General features: G+C 38.9%; 1 protein-coding gene across 2 annotated transcripts in view; it reads left to right on the top strand.

Moving 5' to 3' along the window:
* The window catches only part of zfhx3b (zinc finger homeobox 3b), a 174062-nt gene that overhangs the window by 147105 nt on the left and 11479 nt on the right, over positions 1 to 15478 (top strand). Inside the window, exons 7-9 of one of the 2 annotated variants that reach the window (XM_084717403.1) lie at positions 9778 to 9911; positions 10447 to 10647; positions 15339 to 15462. In XM_084717403.1, coding sequence (XP_084573529.1) covers positions 9778 to 9911; positions 10447 to 10647; positions 15339 to 15462 — 459 coding nt within the window. Of the gene's footprint in view, positions 1 to 9774; positions 9912 to 10446; positions 10648 to 15338; positions 15463 to 15478 lie in introns of both variants that reach the window. The other variant, XM_084717394.1, reaches the window with a different exon arrangement.

Raw genomic sequence — 15478 nt, 5'->3', positions numbered from 1 at the left:
TTCACCAAGCTGAGGCAGCACTGGCGAAAAGGAAGAGCGTTCTACATATAGAAGCGAGCTCCTTACCTTCATTAAAGCAGGTGGTGTATTTATGCAGCAGCTGAATGTATGGGGATGCAGCGAGGAGAAAGGCAGGGTGGCGAGTGTAGGGAAGATAGGAAGGTGAAGAGAGCAGAAAAAGGAAGGAAGGAGGGGAATTGTTAATACACCTGCAGACTCGGACACAATGCGATTTGACATATTTAACATAAATGTATGGGGAAGGTTGCATTGAATGTTTGAGTGGGAGATGGGGAGGAGGGTGGGAGGAATAGTCTCTTCATTCTGGGGCTGGGAGGATGGTAGTCCTCTGAAATTGAGCTTGATAAATAATTCTTTTCATACCTCTTTCCTTACATTCAATTTATGGGAGGGAGCTGGAGCAAAAGGGGGGTGAAAAATAATTTTCCAGTCTGGGTTGTCCACATTTTGAGACCAGTAAAACCTGTGGAGATCAGACAGACTTACAGGTAGACGAAAACAAATTACACTACTCACTGAAAACACAGGGAATATGTAACATACAATGATATATATTCTGAACTTCAGTGTTTCTGTAACCAACCATTTGAATCTCAGCTACTTAGATCCTTTACTTAAGTAAAAGTACTAATACTACATTGTGAAAATACTCTGCTTCATGTAAAAAATCTGCATCGGAAATGTGACTTAATTAGAAGTGAATAAGTACAGTCAGGAAATGTACTAACACAAAAAAAATACTCAATGTAGATATTAACATATAAAAGTTAATGTAGAAAAATGTCCCCTGATTATTATTTATTATATTATTATAACTCATGCATTCATGTAAAAGCAGGATTTTCCTGTTGTTAGTTGAGTTGGAGCTCATCATACAGGACTGTGACTAATCATTGTTTTCATAATGGATTCATGTTGATTATTTACTATATTAATACCATCACAGAATGCTAAGGCACACTTTCACAACAGTCCAAACTTCAAAATTAAAAAAATAAATAAATTAAGATTATAAAAAAAGGAAAAAAAACAAAAAAAAGAAAGAAAAAAAAGAAATGCAGCAAATCCGCACATTTCTGAAGCTGGAACCATGAAACCATTTTATGTTTATAGAAAAAAAGTGACAAATGATTATCAGAATAGTTTCTCATTAACTTTCTGTCAATTGAATTTGGTGATCACTTAATAATTTCAGCTGCACTTGTATATATTGTAGTTAGCTTAATTTATTGCAAAACATAATCTGTTTTTTAAAAGCTCTTCATATGTTTTGTGTGCTGAAATCTTAATTTCTAAAGCAACTACTAACTAAAGCTGTCAAACACTTGTAGTGAAGTTAAAAAGTACAATGTTTTCCTCTAAGATGTAGTGTAGCAGAATTGGAAACTACTACTAAATACTAACACTTTTTAATATTTCATGTTCTTTATATTTCACTCAAAAATGTTAATGTACAGTGTCCTTAAAGTAGTGTATTTTTGGTGTTATTTATCTGCCATATGCAAAATCCAAAGTTATCAAGCAATGCAAGATATGTAAAGTGAGTCAGAATAACAGAGAACAAGTTTAAGTTTAAGATTTTGATAAATCCAAATAACCATTTCTGTAATTATAATGTAAATTATTTTGTTTTTTGACATCATTATCACAGTCTTTCTTATTCACTTATGGGATAATATATCTAGTGCACACAGCACGTTTGTATGGAGCAAATCCTTTTGTAGCATCACTTTTTATGCTGGACTTGTGTGTGTGTGTGTGTGTGTGTGTGTCTGTGTGCAGTAGCTTGGGCTTGAATGTTAGTGTTGTTCAGGTACAAGTGTGTAGGAGTATTTTGACAATAGTTTTGTGGAGCACCAATTAAAGGTGATATGCAGGTTCCAATTTAGCATTCGATTAGCTGCTGCACACTGTTTTCACACTGCCTGTGTACAAATAGTGCATATTATAATATTTTCCTAGTTCATTATTATGCCTGAACATTTGCTTTTAACTCTCACACGATGGGTTTGATGAATAAAATCAAAATGGGTGAAATCTATATTTATACATAATTAAACCGAGACTGAACACCTACAGCAGAAGTGTTGTTTTGATTCGTGTGATGAGGTTTAAAGCAGGTCCTGTAGGTTTATACGAAAAATTGTAAATTGTTTATAATGAGGTAGTAACAGATTATGATATGTTAAAACTCTACATTTCCTAAAGGATGTCTTAATATGATCTGTCAGATTAGTTTGCATCAATGCCTGTGCTGTGTTTCTTTTTCTCATGAGGCTCCTGCAGCAGGTTTTTTACACACACCAGCTTAAAAAAAAGCTCCAAATTGTCATCAGTTGTTGACATTATACCTGAAAAACTGTTTAGATGAAGATTGAACAGCTGGCTGCACTTACACAATCCTATGTGTGTGTGTGCCTGTGTGTTTTTTGACACCTGTGTGTTTGCACAAATGTGCTCCAGCATGCACATGTGCACATTCAGGTGTGTTGAGTGCAGGAGAAGCAGATGTCGTGTTGCACTCTGTAGATGCTGCATTCAGTCTGTATAATGAACATGATGATTAGCATCCCCTAGACCCAGCAGCGTGGCATTGCAGCCTGCTCATTTTTTATTGTGCTCTACATTGTGCTGTTAGTCTTGTGCTGTTGCTCATGCAGGAACAGACACAGAAAACATTATGGATTGTCCTCCACCTAACAGTGCAGATATGTAGATTTAATATAAGCTGTGGTTGAAGTTGAAATTGCACGCTTATGGTTAGTTACAATCAAATTATTCAAGTTTATGTTATTGTTACTCTAAACTGGGCGACATTCAGTGCAGTGGTGATTTGTTATTGCTTTTAAACCCTAAGTAGTGTGAGGAATCAGTAGACAGAGCTGCGAAAATGTTTACATATTCATATCACGTCCTGTGAGTGCTTGTCATCCCTCAAATTGTAATTCCTTTTGTCTTTGAAGATAATAGGCCATAAATTGTCCTTGTTTGTGAGCCAACTCCCTGAAAGCTCAGTGTTTATGAGTTTTACCACAGGGTGTCTAATGGCCGAGCACCAGCGCTGTGTGTCTGAGCGTCCTGTAAAGGTGAACGCCATGTCATCCTGTTGTTCGGCGGCCTGAAGATTAATAACGCTCCAGCCAATTAATATCTCCTCTCAGTTTCTTCATCTTGGATTTACCTTTCTTGCAACCATGTCTGCGTAACTCTCTGTCATAATACAGCACTTCTGGCCTTCAGAAATAATATGAAATGATTTCATATGGAGCTCCAGTATTAGGTTTTCAGATCAAGGTTCAGGTTTCTTGTATTTCTTTTTCTTTTATAAATTAATGCAGAATAATTACCTGAGAAATATTGGATGAAAAGGAACAGTGCCCTTTATTGCTCTGGGCTGTGACACAGGCTGTAGATTAAAAACCTGTATAGAAACGGGAAGAAAAGAAGAGACAATATTCAGGTATTGTTAGCATAGCATTAAAAGAGAATGAATTGTAGCACTGGGGGAGTTGAATCATCTCCATATTAATGGCCGGCTTGCAAAGGGAATAGAGGTTATGATTTTTATACATAGAAAGGAGAGGAAGGGAGTCTGAGGTCTTCTACAGTGTGAAGGTGAGGGGTTTTCAGGGAGTTGGGGACCAGAGGACACACTTTTCAGAAAGTGTGCTATTGAGGATCCTTAAGTTGCAAAGGAATTGCGGGCTGAACTTAAGTTTAAAGTGATTGGCAGTCTGTGGCCGGTCTGGGCGAAGCGACAGTGAAGTTATGCAGCCTCGGCGGCGTGGACGGACTGGATGATAGGTTATGTTTTTTACAACCGGAGGCCTGAAGCTGCCACGGCGAGACAGGAACTGTGGTAATGAGGGGGCAGAGGCTCCGGAGATGATGAGGACCCCATGTCAGTCAGTAGGAGGGGAATTCCCCTTCCAGAACACCAGGAATCTTTTTCCCATCCTTACATATTGTTTACTGTAACTTTTAGAATATGGATAACCTCTCCCAAGGACGGAGCAGATTAATGGCAGCTGTGATTGCACTCCTGGAACATTTCAATGGCAGATGACCTGTGCTGGTTAATTCAGTCTGTGCTGTGTCAGTCACTCTGTCCAACAGCCATCTTTTTTTCCCCTTTAAAAGCACAACAAGGCTGTGATTGCTCCAGAGACCGGCGCAGTGTGCTGACAGCCCCTTTGCTGCTTGAATAATACAGTCCAGCTATGGGAGGTGAGACAAGGTGCCAAAGTCCAATTCACTTACGGGACTCGACAGCACAAAAGCCTCTGGTTTACGGAAAAGGGGCATGAATTAATAATCACCTAATTGACTCTTAGGTTTTTTCTCCACTCTTACTCTGGCTTTTGTGCTTTCAGACAAAAGCCCACCCTGTGTATCTGTCAGAGGAGGTTTGGTGTGGATGGGGGCTCTGTGTCTAATGACCAGTCAGAAGAGGTCAGGGGAACAGACAGACTCCTGACAGACATTAAGGTCACTGACAGTGGTCTCTGTGGACCACTACTTGTTAGTGGGACAAGCATTGTTAATCAAACCAGCCACTGAGGTTTAAATACAGAAATAAATTGTAGTTTTAGTTCTTTTTAAGGCGTTATCACTCAGGACCTCTTAAAAGTTCTAGTACAGTCACACAGGGCATCATGTTGGAACTGTAACTTCAGGAGTAATTCAGCCTGGTACTGCAGTCTTGCAGGCATTATTCTTCTTTTTAAACCTATTTTCATGAGTTTTTAATATTTTCTCTGTGTTTCTGTCTAAGTAAAACTAGACCTGTGGACCAGTGGAGCTGCTCTTTGGCCAGCAGATAAGACTGTGGTCTTACTGGGCTCTACTGTTCTCGAACTGCGTGAATGTGATCAGGGCATTACTGCAAAAGAGCGCCTCAGACTCAGTGAACCTAACCTGAATAAATAAAGGTTAAAAAAAACAAACAAACTAGACCTCAGCTCTATTTTTGGCAGCTATTCTTGATGTCCTTAGCATATCTCACCAGGAGATACAGAAACAAATTAATCAGTATTATGTTATTAGGTGAAAAGTTTATGGTTATAACGATGTTTTTCACATTATAACAAGACATTTTCATGTTCTTGCAGTATACTAATATCATCATGTTATAACAACATGAATAATATGTTCTATAACTAAGTATATAACATGACATCTTTTCATGTGGTACCGATCTGGTTTTCTTTTTCTGGTGTGGCAGCAATACAGTGGCATCCTCCTGTTTTTTCTTGATATGTTCCTGTAGTTGTCCTCCACCCTGCTCCATCAGGACCGGATCAGTTTTGGTCTTTGGTTTCAATCGCTTGCTTGTATTGTAGATCTGTGTGACTCACAAGTACCCATCTATGCTCAGACACCAGTGTCCAGTCTGTCATGTTCGACTGTACGTAATGACAAAAAAAAACCCCAAAACTGTTAACTCTATTTCATTCCAAGCTTTCCAATGTTTCGGTCATTTATGTCATCACTCTTGACGAGGAAAAACAGGATACAGTAGTTGGATGTTAGTCATGGTGCCGGTGGTGGTGTCAGGGTGTAAGATTCTTAAGAGAAGGCGATTGATCAGATTTATGGAGTCCTAATTGGCCGTGACGAGAGAGACTGCATCTGAGTAAGCCTCCTCAGCCCTCCATCTGTCCCCCTCTCTCTCTCAAACACACATAAACATTAAACACCCTGAGCTAGAAAGCCGGTTTGGGCCCTTCTACGGCAGCTCTCCAGCACCTTAGCATAAACAGCCACTTGTTTCACCTCTCTGATGCTTACTGAGTAATTGTGAAAGTGGACTATACTTATAATCAATTATGTTTATCCTCTTAATCACGAGGCTGAGAGGATACTTGTGTCTACTTAATCCACATGTACTTTCTGCACTGTATGTGCACTTTGTAGCCCTGCGCTACCTGCTCTTATACTCACATGAAACAATGGAGTCTTAGAATTTCTTTTTACACTTTAAGCCACTCTCAGTGAATGCAGCGCATATTTCAGCCGTATTAGCTGCCATACTTGTCTCTTTCAGTCACATACACAACTGAAATGTAGCTGAGGTTTTTGTCTTTTACAGTAAAAACCAAGTGTTGAAGTGCTTTTTAATTCAGTATGATACCAATCCTTTTTCTTAGTGTTTAAATGAGTATGTCATATCTTAAAATAATTTGAATTTAAAAAAAAAAAAAAAAAAAGAAAGAAGAAGAGAAAATCATATGTCATACGCCGGTCATTAACAACAAAATTCAATACAAAAGCAAATATGAGCACTTAATGAATTTAATGAAAATGTTTCGCGTTACCACTGATGTGTTACTAAACTAGAGTAACAGTAATAAAAGTCTAATTATTACTACTGTTTGACAAGGTTATAGGTCCATGTGTTGCTGCTGTGAGATACTTTCTTGTCACATATAGTGCATTGTTGCTGTATTTTTATCTACACCTGAAAAGTTGCACAACACCATGTAACATTTGATGCAAATGCATCTCATAGGTTTCCACACTCATGTGACACAGGCCAGCAAAATACAGTGTGTCAGGGCTGTTTATGGGACAAAAAGTATACAGCAATACTGAAAGCCTTTGTAAGTGATCTAGCTACCCACCTTTTGTATTTATGTAATTTTATTATTGATAGTTTTTGAAAAGAATCAATAACAAATGAGTAGCTTGTGAGAATCTATGTATCGATCCTGCAAAATCAATACACCCATCTCTATTAATAGTGTTTAACAGATACTGCTGGGTTTAGGCTACTGTTTGGCTCCTTTGCTTTCTTCCTTCTCTACTTTGAGACTACTTTTGGTGAAAAGTCAAAAGTTACTTACAGTATTACTGAGCTGCTGATGGAGAGACAAAAAGCCAGAGATTTGTTTCTTGATTAATTCAAAAGGTAAACAGGAAGAGAAATAAGGTTTGAAGGGAAATGTATTATTATTGAACGGAATCAAGACCCTCAAACTTAGATTATACTTTATATATACTAGCAGGTTTGTCTTATTGAATGTGAGCAAGCAGGTTGTTGAAAAGTGAAGGTGACCACAGACAACCGTCCTTGTTTTCCTTGAGAGATGAGTTCAGGGGGAGTAGAAGCAGACTGAAGTGGAGTTGAGGAGGAAGGAGGAGGAATTGGTGAGGACAGTACCATGACTGAGAGGTTAATGTCAGGGAATGGGAGGTTCCTTTTGTTTAACATTCCCTTTGTTTATTGGCGGATGTGTTTAATAGGATTGACTGTGACTGGACCCTAATAGGGCCTCCCTGGCTGATCCCGGTGTCTCTGGGAGATCTCGCAGGCTACTCTGTCCAAAGCCAGGTCCCCCACTGGGTAATCAGCTCAACTGCCCTCGTCCTGATTGGAGCTGACATTTTAATGTCTGGAACAGGAGCGTGGTCAGCCCCGCTTAACCTGACCCCCCGCCAAACCACCCCCTCCCAGTGCCCTCTGTTCTCAATTTGCCCTTCCAGGACTGTACAAATCAGGCCAAATTTAACTCTTTATGGGTTTGTTAGGGGTTGGTAAGATACCTTCTTAAATTTCGCAGTAAACTCTTTCCGCTGGTGACAAAGCGTGGTGCTCCTGCAGCTTCCCCATGCTGGCTCCATGTGGATTTAGCTACTCGGCGAGCCCAGGCTTAACTGAGTGCTCAAGTGTGATGCCGTTCAGTGTGCCACCTACAGTTTCTCTTTCTCTTTATGAAGTGTTTTTTTCTGTGGTTTGCTGTATGAGACCTTGCTCTCCAGACTTGGAAGTAAAAAGATCTGATCATTTGTTGATATTGCTGCTGTTTGCATTGGATGTATTAGCTGTTTGTGAGCTAGGGAAATACTTGAGGTAATAATATAGGTGATTATAATAGAAACCTTTTCAAAGATTGGCAGCCACCTGACGATGACTGTCGCCCTTTTTTTTAACATTTTCACAGTGAGCACTAAAGCATGGCTGCATCCTGTAAATATGCTCGGGTATGACTAATCATCAGTTTGATGCCATCTTTGAGCCCAGTGGCATGTATTTATGTCTCGAAAATCTTGGAGTTAAATGAAAGCTTGTTGTCGTGTTCAACCTAGCTTTGAGAAAATATCGAGATTTGCTCAGGGGTTTGAAAAGAGGTTTTTAATCTGGCTGTCCTCTTTTTTTCTCTTTGTCACAGTCCACTTGCACAGAACTACAACACACTGTAGAAGGCTTAGCTGGGTACAGAAATGCCAGAGAAACAGAGAATTTCACTGGCATCTCCCTGCTTATGGAAACAAAGAGCTGAACAGTCAAACTGTAGGCACTGTAAAACATTTCTTTCTCGATCCCTTAAAATGGCCTCAGCGCTTTTTTAAAGTGAATGTAAATTTTGGCAACTGTGACTTTTGGTTAAGACATCTGAATTTTACCGTCTTCCTCTGCCCTTCCTTGTGGATCCTTTCTGTGATAACAAAGACAAAATGTAGTTAAATATACATGATTGAAGACCTTTCCTACATCTGTTAAGCTTTGTTTTTAAAGGGACAGTTCACACCAAAATCCAAAAGTAAATTTTTTTTCTTTTGCTTGTAGTGCAGTTCATCCTTCAAGTTTGTTTTGGTGTGAGTTGCTGAGTTTTGGATATCTGCCACAGTGATGTCAGCTTTCTCTCCAATATAACGGTACTAGATAGCACTCCAGAAATAGTGACCAGGTTAATAAACATAACTTGCAGACTTTATTGTGAGCTGTGTCATGTAGAAACTATTTTCTTTCTATGGTCAAATCTACCAGAACTACTTTCTTTCTGTAGTAGAATCTGCTGCATCTACTTTCTTTCTAGTAGAAAGAAAATAGGTCCTATAAGAAACTGCTCACAGCAAGGCCTGTGGATTATCTTGAGTAACCAGGTCATTATTTCTGGAAAGAGACACTGCTGTTGAATTTTTCAAATGTATTTTTTGTTGCTTTGAGCATCAGTGCCATCTAGTCCCATCATATTTCGAGAAAAGACTGCCATCTCTATTGCTGATATCTCCAGAAATCAGCAACTCATACAAAAAATGATCTAGATGGATAGAAAGCAGTACAAATAAAAGGAAAATGTCAATTTTTGATTTTGTGGAGGACAGTCCCTTTAAATATGCTTATATTATGATATTGGGTCACTATAGAATGTATGCAAGACTGTAGCTTGAAAATACTGGACATAAGCTGACATTTGAGCATCACATGTCCAAAACATGAATAGCCATAAACTGTTATACAGGCATGAAGTATCTGAGAAAGGTCATCACAGAAACAAGTTTTGTTTGAAGTTCAGTCATAGACTGATGTGGATCTCTGTAACCTTCTTCCTGTATGTTTGTTTATCTTGTCTCATATTTATATATGGGTGGTGTTAAACCTAAAGTTGTACCCTGTTGCACAATATTTTCATTAGCTCTTTGTGGTGTCATATGACATCCTGATAAGCAGACATCGAAACAGGCGGTCTGTTAGAGCACTTTGTAAGTTTTCCTCCTGCAGCATGTGAAGTGAAAACTGTGTGTTATTTTTTATGTGAGAGACATGAGTTGGATAACAACACTTTTCTCTGCCCAATTCCCATTAAATGCAGTTATATCACATTTAAGAAAGACATTCCAAAGCCCTTTATCCACAGCGTTATTGATTGACCCGCTCCCAGGCTGCCAAGTCCTCACCTCGTCTTGACACATGTGCTCTCCTCTCTATCCTCCGTGTTTGTGTGTGTGCATCTGTGTGAATGTGTTCAGCAGTGTCCGGCCATTCGGAACGGCACCAGTCAGATTCCCCGATCCCCTCCAAAAGGCCCTCATCGCGGTCAGAGACCTCCGAGAGCCCACTCTCCTCGAAGCGTCCCAGGACAGCGGAGAAGAGTGCTTCGGAGCAGGTGAGAGTTACAAACCACTGATGTCTTCAGATGTTCATAAAACTCTTTGAATTAGTGGATTCATGCTAAAGGTTATCTCTTCCTCAATTACCAAGCCCTCATTATAAGCCTGAAACTTGCACATCAATTAAAAGAAGAAATGTAAAATATACTTCTGATAATTCTTAGTTATTTAGTCAGTTAGTTATCTCGCTGACCCTTTTTATATCATGCAGGCTTCTTTTTCAAATCTACTCAAAATTATTTTAACCTTTCTGCTGCAGTTGCACTGCTAATTGTGTATAAGGTGGAAAATCAATATAGTATTTGACAGATGAGAGCACTTTGAAGTGGATGCCAAGACTCAGTCATGCTCAGTATTACACAGTTGTCTGTGATCAGAGGGATCTGCCTGCTGGAGGGAAGGGGGCCCCAATCTTCCGCCTGATCTGCAGCTCCTCTTGAGGCAGGCCCACCTCGCTCACCACACCCATTTCACCCCATTAACCATCAGTGGATCTGTTTTTTCTCTGTTCCTGTCTCTACCTTCGCCCAGATGTACCAGTGCCCCTACTGCAAGTTCACCAACACGGACCTGAATCGACTCAGAATGCACGTGATGACGCAGCACTCTGTCCAGCCCATGTTACGCTGCCCGCTATGCCAGGACATGCTCAACAACAAGATCCACCTGCAGTTCCACCTCACACACCTCCACAGTGTGGCTCCTGACTGTGTTGATAAGCTTATTGCCACAGTAAGTCCTGTGTGTGTGTGTGTGTTGGTTTACATTTTTATATTTCCAGGAATGCTTTTGAATCCTTTTCTTCACCAAACTGCATATTTCAAGGTGAAGCTGACCTGTTTTTGTTAGATTGGTATGTATTAGCTTGACAGTCTTTATTCTGATCATCCAGCACCATAGCAATTAGAATGTGTAAGTACTTTAGGTAATGCATTATCCAAAGTTTGTATAAACCAGGGAATTGCAGGGGAGGAAAAGCACAAAGGATGAATTGTGTGGCCTTGCTGCCTGTGTAAGCTGTATTGTATACATAGCAGCAATCTAAGTTTTGATTCCAATTTCACTATCCACTCTTTCACATATTTTGTCTGTCATTATCCCCACAGTCATTTATACTTTGTGTTAGAGGCAAGGAAACAACAGCTAGGTGGAAGCTGTGCTGTTGTATAGGCCCAGTGTTTTGCTACTTATACACATTATGTCCAGTCTATGGGTCAGGTCAAGGACCAGTGAAAGGATTCAGCAATGCTAAGGAGATGAGTCACTCGCTCTTTAATCAATCCTTCACCCTGGAATGGCTGTCTCGCTGTGAGAACAATTGTCATTCCAGTCTTCCTTCTACCAAATTGCCAACATTCAGTCCTTTATCAAACACAAAGAATGCTGTTAATTGTGAAATGGCTGCAGGCAATCCCATTGGCTCATTTGGAATGATTGGGCTTTGTAAGATGCATATTTTTTCTCCTCTTTTTCATTGTCTTAATGTGCCCATCATCAGAGAGCCCCTTTTTACAGCTCTCTTCTAATCACAGTCATTTGGGGAGGGGAACTCCATAATCTGTTTTTGTATTTTTTTAATGATTTCAAGATGAGCAGGTCTCTTAGCTCCCCCAGTTCATTTATTACTACACTGACATTCTCGCCATGTCTATGATCACCTGTGAGCGAGTCAAAACAAAGCCTTTCATTATGAATATGTTAAAATAATTGTGACACAGATTAATCAGAATTTAATGAACAGTTTCCCCGCTTCATGAAATTCAAGTAAAAGCAAAGGAAATGTTATTACTCACTACAAATCAGACCAAAATCAAGTCTCATACAGAAAATGCAAATATGTATGGAATGTGAAAAAAACAATACACCGTTTTAAAATTTTGCTGGGATCAACATTAATGTTTTTTTTAAAGGTAGAATCAGTATGATTTGACTGAGCTGTTCGTAAATGCATCAGAAAGATAGTTGACTGTTGAGTCTCATTACCAGGACGTCAAATACTGGTACTGTTTTTGGTTGTTAAAGCATCCCAAGCACAGCAAAACAATGCGAAAATAAGTAAATACAGGCAGTCTCTCTGCAGATAAAGTCGCCACCACACACTTCTAATGGGTCACAAGTAATGACTGAGATGGATTATAGGTTTTATGAGTCTATACATCCTTTAATTGTATCAGAAGTCTGTTAGCCCAAAGTCAATTTTTACTTGCCCCTGTTCAAACTGTTTTATTTATTAGTAAGTATAAAATAACAACAAAGACTAAAATCAATCATCATGCTTAAGTAAAAGGTGCAATGCCTATAAAATGTATAACAGTGAAAAATGTCCATCCATATTCAAAGTCCAAGGTGATGTCTACAAATGTCTCAGTTTGTTGCAGTCGGGCAAATGAGTTGCCAGATTTATGAGCCCAACATGACATTTTACTTACAGGCAATCCTCATTGTAAAGCCCTGTTTTGTGTCAATGTTCAGGTCCACTCCTACAGGAAATAAGATGCAAAAATTGCAGTGTTTGTAACTTCAGTCATGCAATCTCTGACTCTCAGTTCCTGAAGTTAGATTTATATCAGCTGCAATGCACTGGTGCACCCTTCTCTACCTCGAGAGAATACTTCCTCTGCTTCCTTTAATGCTCATCAAGGGGAAATAAAATTTTATTTGCCCTGTTTTCTTATAAATCACTGAGCAAATCTTTGTTCTGCTCTATCCTGTGAAGCTAAATAGCTGGCCGGACAATCACCGAGTAAAACATTGCTCTGTCTGCTGCCTCGCCATCTTCATCCCCCATCTAGAAAGTAAATGGCAAGCACATTAGTATGGTAGACGGCAATATTTATTTCTTTTATAGAGGTAGTAATGTACTGAAGCACTACAAGAGGGCTGTGATAGAACAGAGGTAATATAACACACATTAAAGCTAGCACCTTTTTATAACTGGTGAATGCAGATGGAAAGGTACTTTATCCTTTTCACATGTCTGAGGAGAGGAGCCTAATTAATTCTGAAATAGGTGACTTTTATTTCTTGCCAAGCATGCATAATGATGCGTTCACTCTCCCACCCTTCGTCCCTTCATCCACCTAGCTTCTTTGCACTCCCTCCTCCCTCTTCTTCTTTCCAGCCCATGTCTCTCATGCCTCTCTGTCTCATATACAGTACATATATATAGTACAGTATATATTTATAATATACACACACTCCTGCCATCCTCCCTCTCTTTTTCTATGTCTAATTTTCTGTCTGTGTAAGATAGGGGTAATGAAAATAATTGTGCTTCATTAATTCTGAGTCTGGCTGGATGATAGCCATTTTGAACTATGTTTGCCAATTAGGCGGTCCAAATTAAAAGTGACCTTGGGATACTCTGCTCTTTCCACTAATCGCCTAATGAAGCAGTTGTCTAGAAACAGTCCACTTTGTAATGTAAATGATTGCTTTTTTTGTTTTGTTTGGTGACTTTCCATGCTGGTTGCATTAATTTCTCACTTTTCAATTTGAAGAGATAGAGAGGTAACAAAAACAAAGAAGGAACTGGCTGAATGTTTTTTTGCTAAATTTGTGACCACACCAACCATAGTGCTGTATTCTGTGATGGAAATTGTTTTCTGTTCTTCTTAACCTTGAAACTCCTGTTGCTTGAGGATGATTCTGCTCTATTTGAATCTGGCCTGTAGGCTATATGACATGCTGCAGTATGCTGTGTTCTCACTGTGCCTATTAGAGGAGTGATTAGAAAGCATATGGCACATATGGTAAATTAACCAGAGCATGAACCACACAGATGTGACACTGCACTCTGCTGCTCTTCAACACAAGTTCCATCAGATCTCTATTTCAGTAACTGAGATATTAATCCTTATGAATGCATAATGTTTACATATTATATGTATAATAACTATAATGTTCTGGCCAGCTTTGATTTGAATTTGTATGCCCAAATTCTTTCCCATAAGTGTTGATGTTACTTAAAATTGCATTAAATTTAAATATATTTTATTGTATAGAAAATGTATACTCTAAATCTAAAATAGAATTTAAAAAAAAATTAAAATAAGGATGTATTTGCAGAGTTGATTGTCAAAAACCTTGACATGCTTTGTTTTGCATAAAGCACAGGCTTTGCATAAAGCACAGGCCAATGGCCTGTGGGCCCAAAATTGGGCAGCTCTGATTTTGATTTACAGTATAGACTGACACATGAAGAGACAGCCGAGGGAGAGGCAGAATTAAAAAAAAGTGTCTCCATCTAGAACTGAATCAGTGTCATTGTGGTTACAGTGGAAGTGATTTAGATATTTAATATCACTTGAATGGACAACCAGTAAGTCTTTAGGCTTGGAGTGATGGGTGAAAAATGTCTTAAAATTGAGATTCAGCAGCAAAACAGAAAAGACTAGGTGGTGTGAATTGAAATGCAGCACGTAGAGCGAAGCTGATTGCTTTGTTTGTGAAATTAATTGAAGAAAGGTGAAAAAGACAGGGCCTCATCTTCCAGCCTCAGCCTGTTTCAGCCGATGATTTTTGTTAAATAGGGAACTGTTAATGAGTGGTTGTGATGAATTATCAGGTTTTGGGGCTGAAAAGAGGCTGTGAAATAGGAAGAAAGTTGGGGGAGAGCAGCAGAATAAACAGAGGTTGCTTTCTGTCATTCACACATGATTGACTCCAACCTTTTGAGCAGGGAGAACCTGAATTCCTATCTGTATTTGAAATCAATACTTATTCGTCCTTGAAATGTTCCAATTAGAAAAGTAATAGTAGTAGATGTTTTTTTTATTTATTTAAAATGCATTCCCTTTTGTCAGCAATGAAATTGTTTTTCTTTTGATTTCCCTGTTTTATCAAGGAGCATACAATCTAATTTAGCTCAATGGTATAATTTTTTATTTAATTGGCACTTACAACTGTACTGCTGAGATTTCTGAAGTTAGCCTTAAAAGTTTTAGATTTCTGGATGTAGTTTTCCTACTTTTTTTCAGCAGGCCTATTTAAATGTATGCAGTGTATGACACAAGGTCCATCATCCTAAATGGCTGCAGCAGAACTTAAATCAGCACATACCAACACAGGACTGTGAAATGTCACATTCTGTGCATGTCAGACAAAGTAAACTGTATAGTTATGATTGTGTTAATGCATGTTTACATATGTGCTTGTTGAGTGATTTATATGAAAAGTAACAGAAATGTGTGAAGATCTCAGCATTGACTCACATGATTTTTATGATTATCATCAGTGATCATAAGTGCTATGTAAAATAGTTATAGTATACATTATGTAATCTGTCTAACCCTGTTTTTGGTTACTGCTTTGTGTGTTCTTTTGTGTGTCTTTTCCTGTAATTGTTTAAACTGAAATCTAAAATTACATTATCACTCAGCAGCGTTATTCACCCTAGAATTCCTTTGTGCTTTGTTTTCCAGGTAACAGCAAGTGAAGTACTGCCAGCCAGCATGTTCATACCTGTACCAAGTCCAGACAGAGAGTCCCAGAGCACCCCTCATGCCACAGCCAACTCAAACTCTGAAGATACAAAGAAGCAAGCTGGTTAGTGTCTGACTCC

This window comes from Lutjanus erythropterus, chromosome 1, assembly GCF_056507025.1.
Source record: "Lutjanus erythropterus isolate fLutEry1 chromosome 1, fLutEry1.hap2, whole genome shotgun sequence".
Classification (NCBI taxonomy): domain Eukaryota; kingdom Metazoa; phylum Chordata; class Actinopteri; order Lutjaniformes; family Lutjanidae; genus Lutjanus; species Lutjanus erythropterus.
Note: the sequence above shows the minus strand (reverse complement) of the source record. Positions and strands in the feature narration are given on the sequence as shown.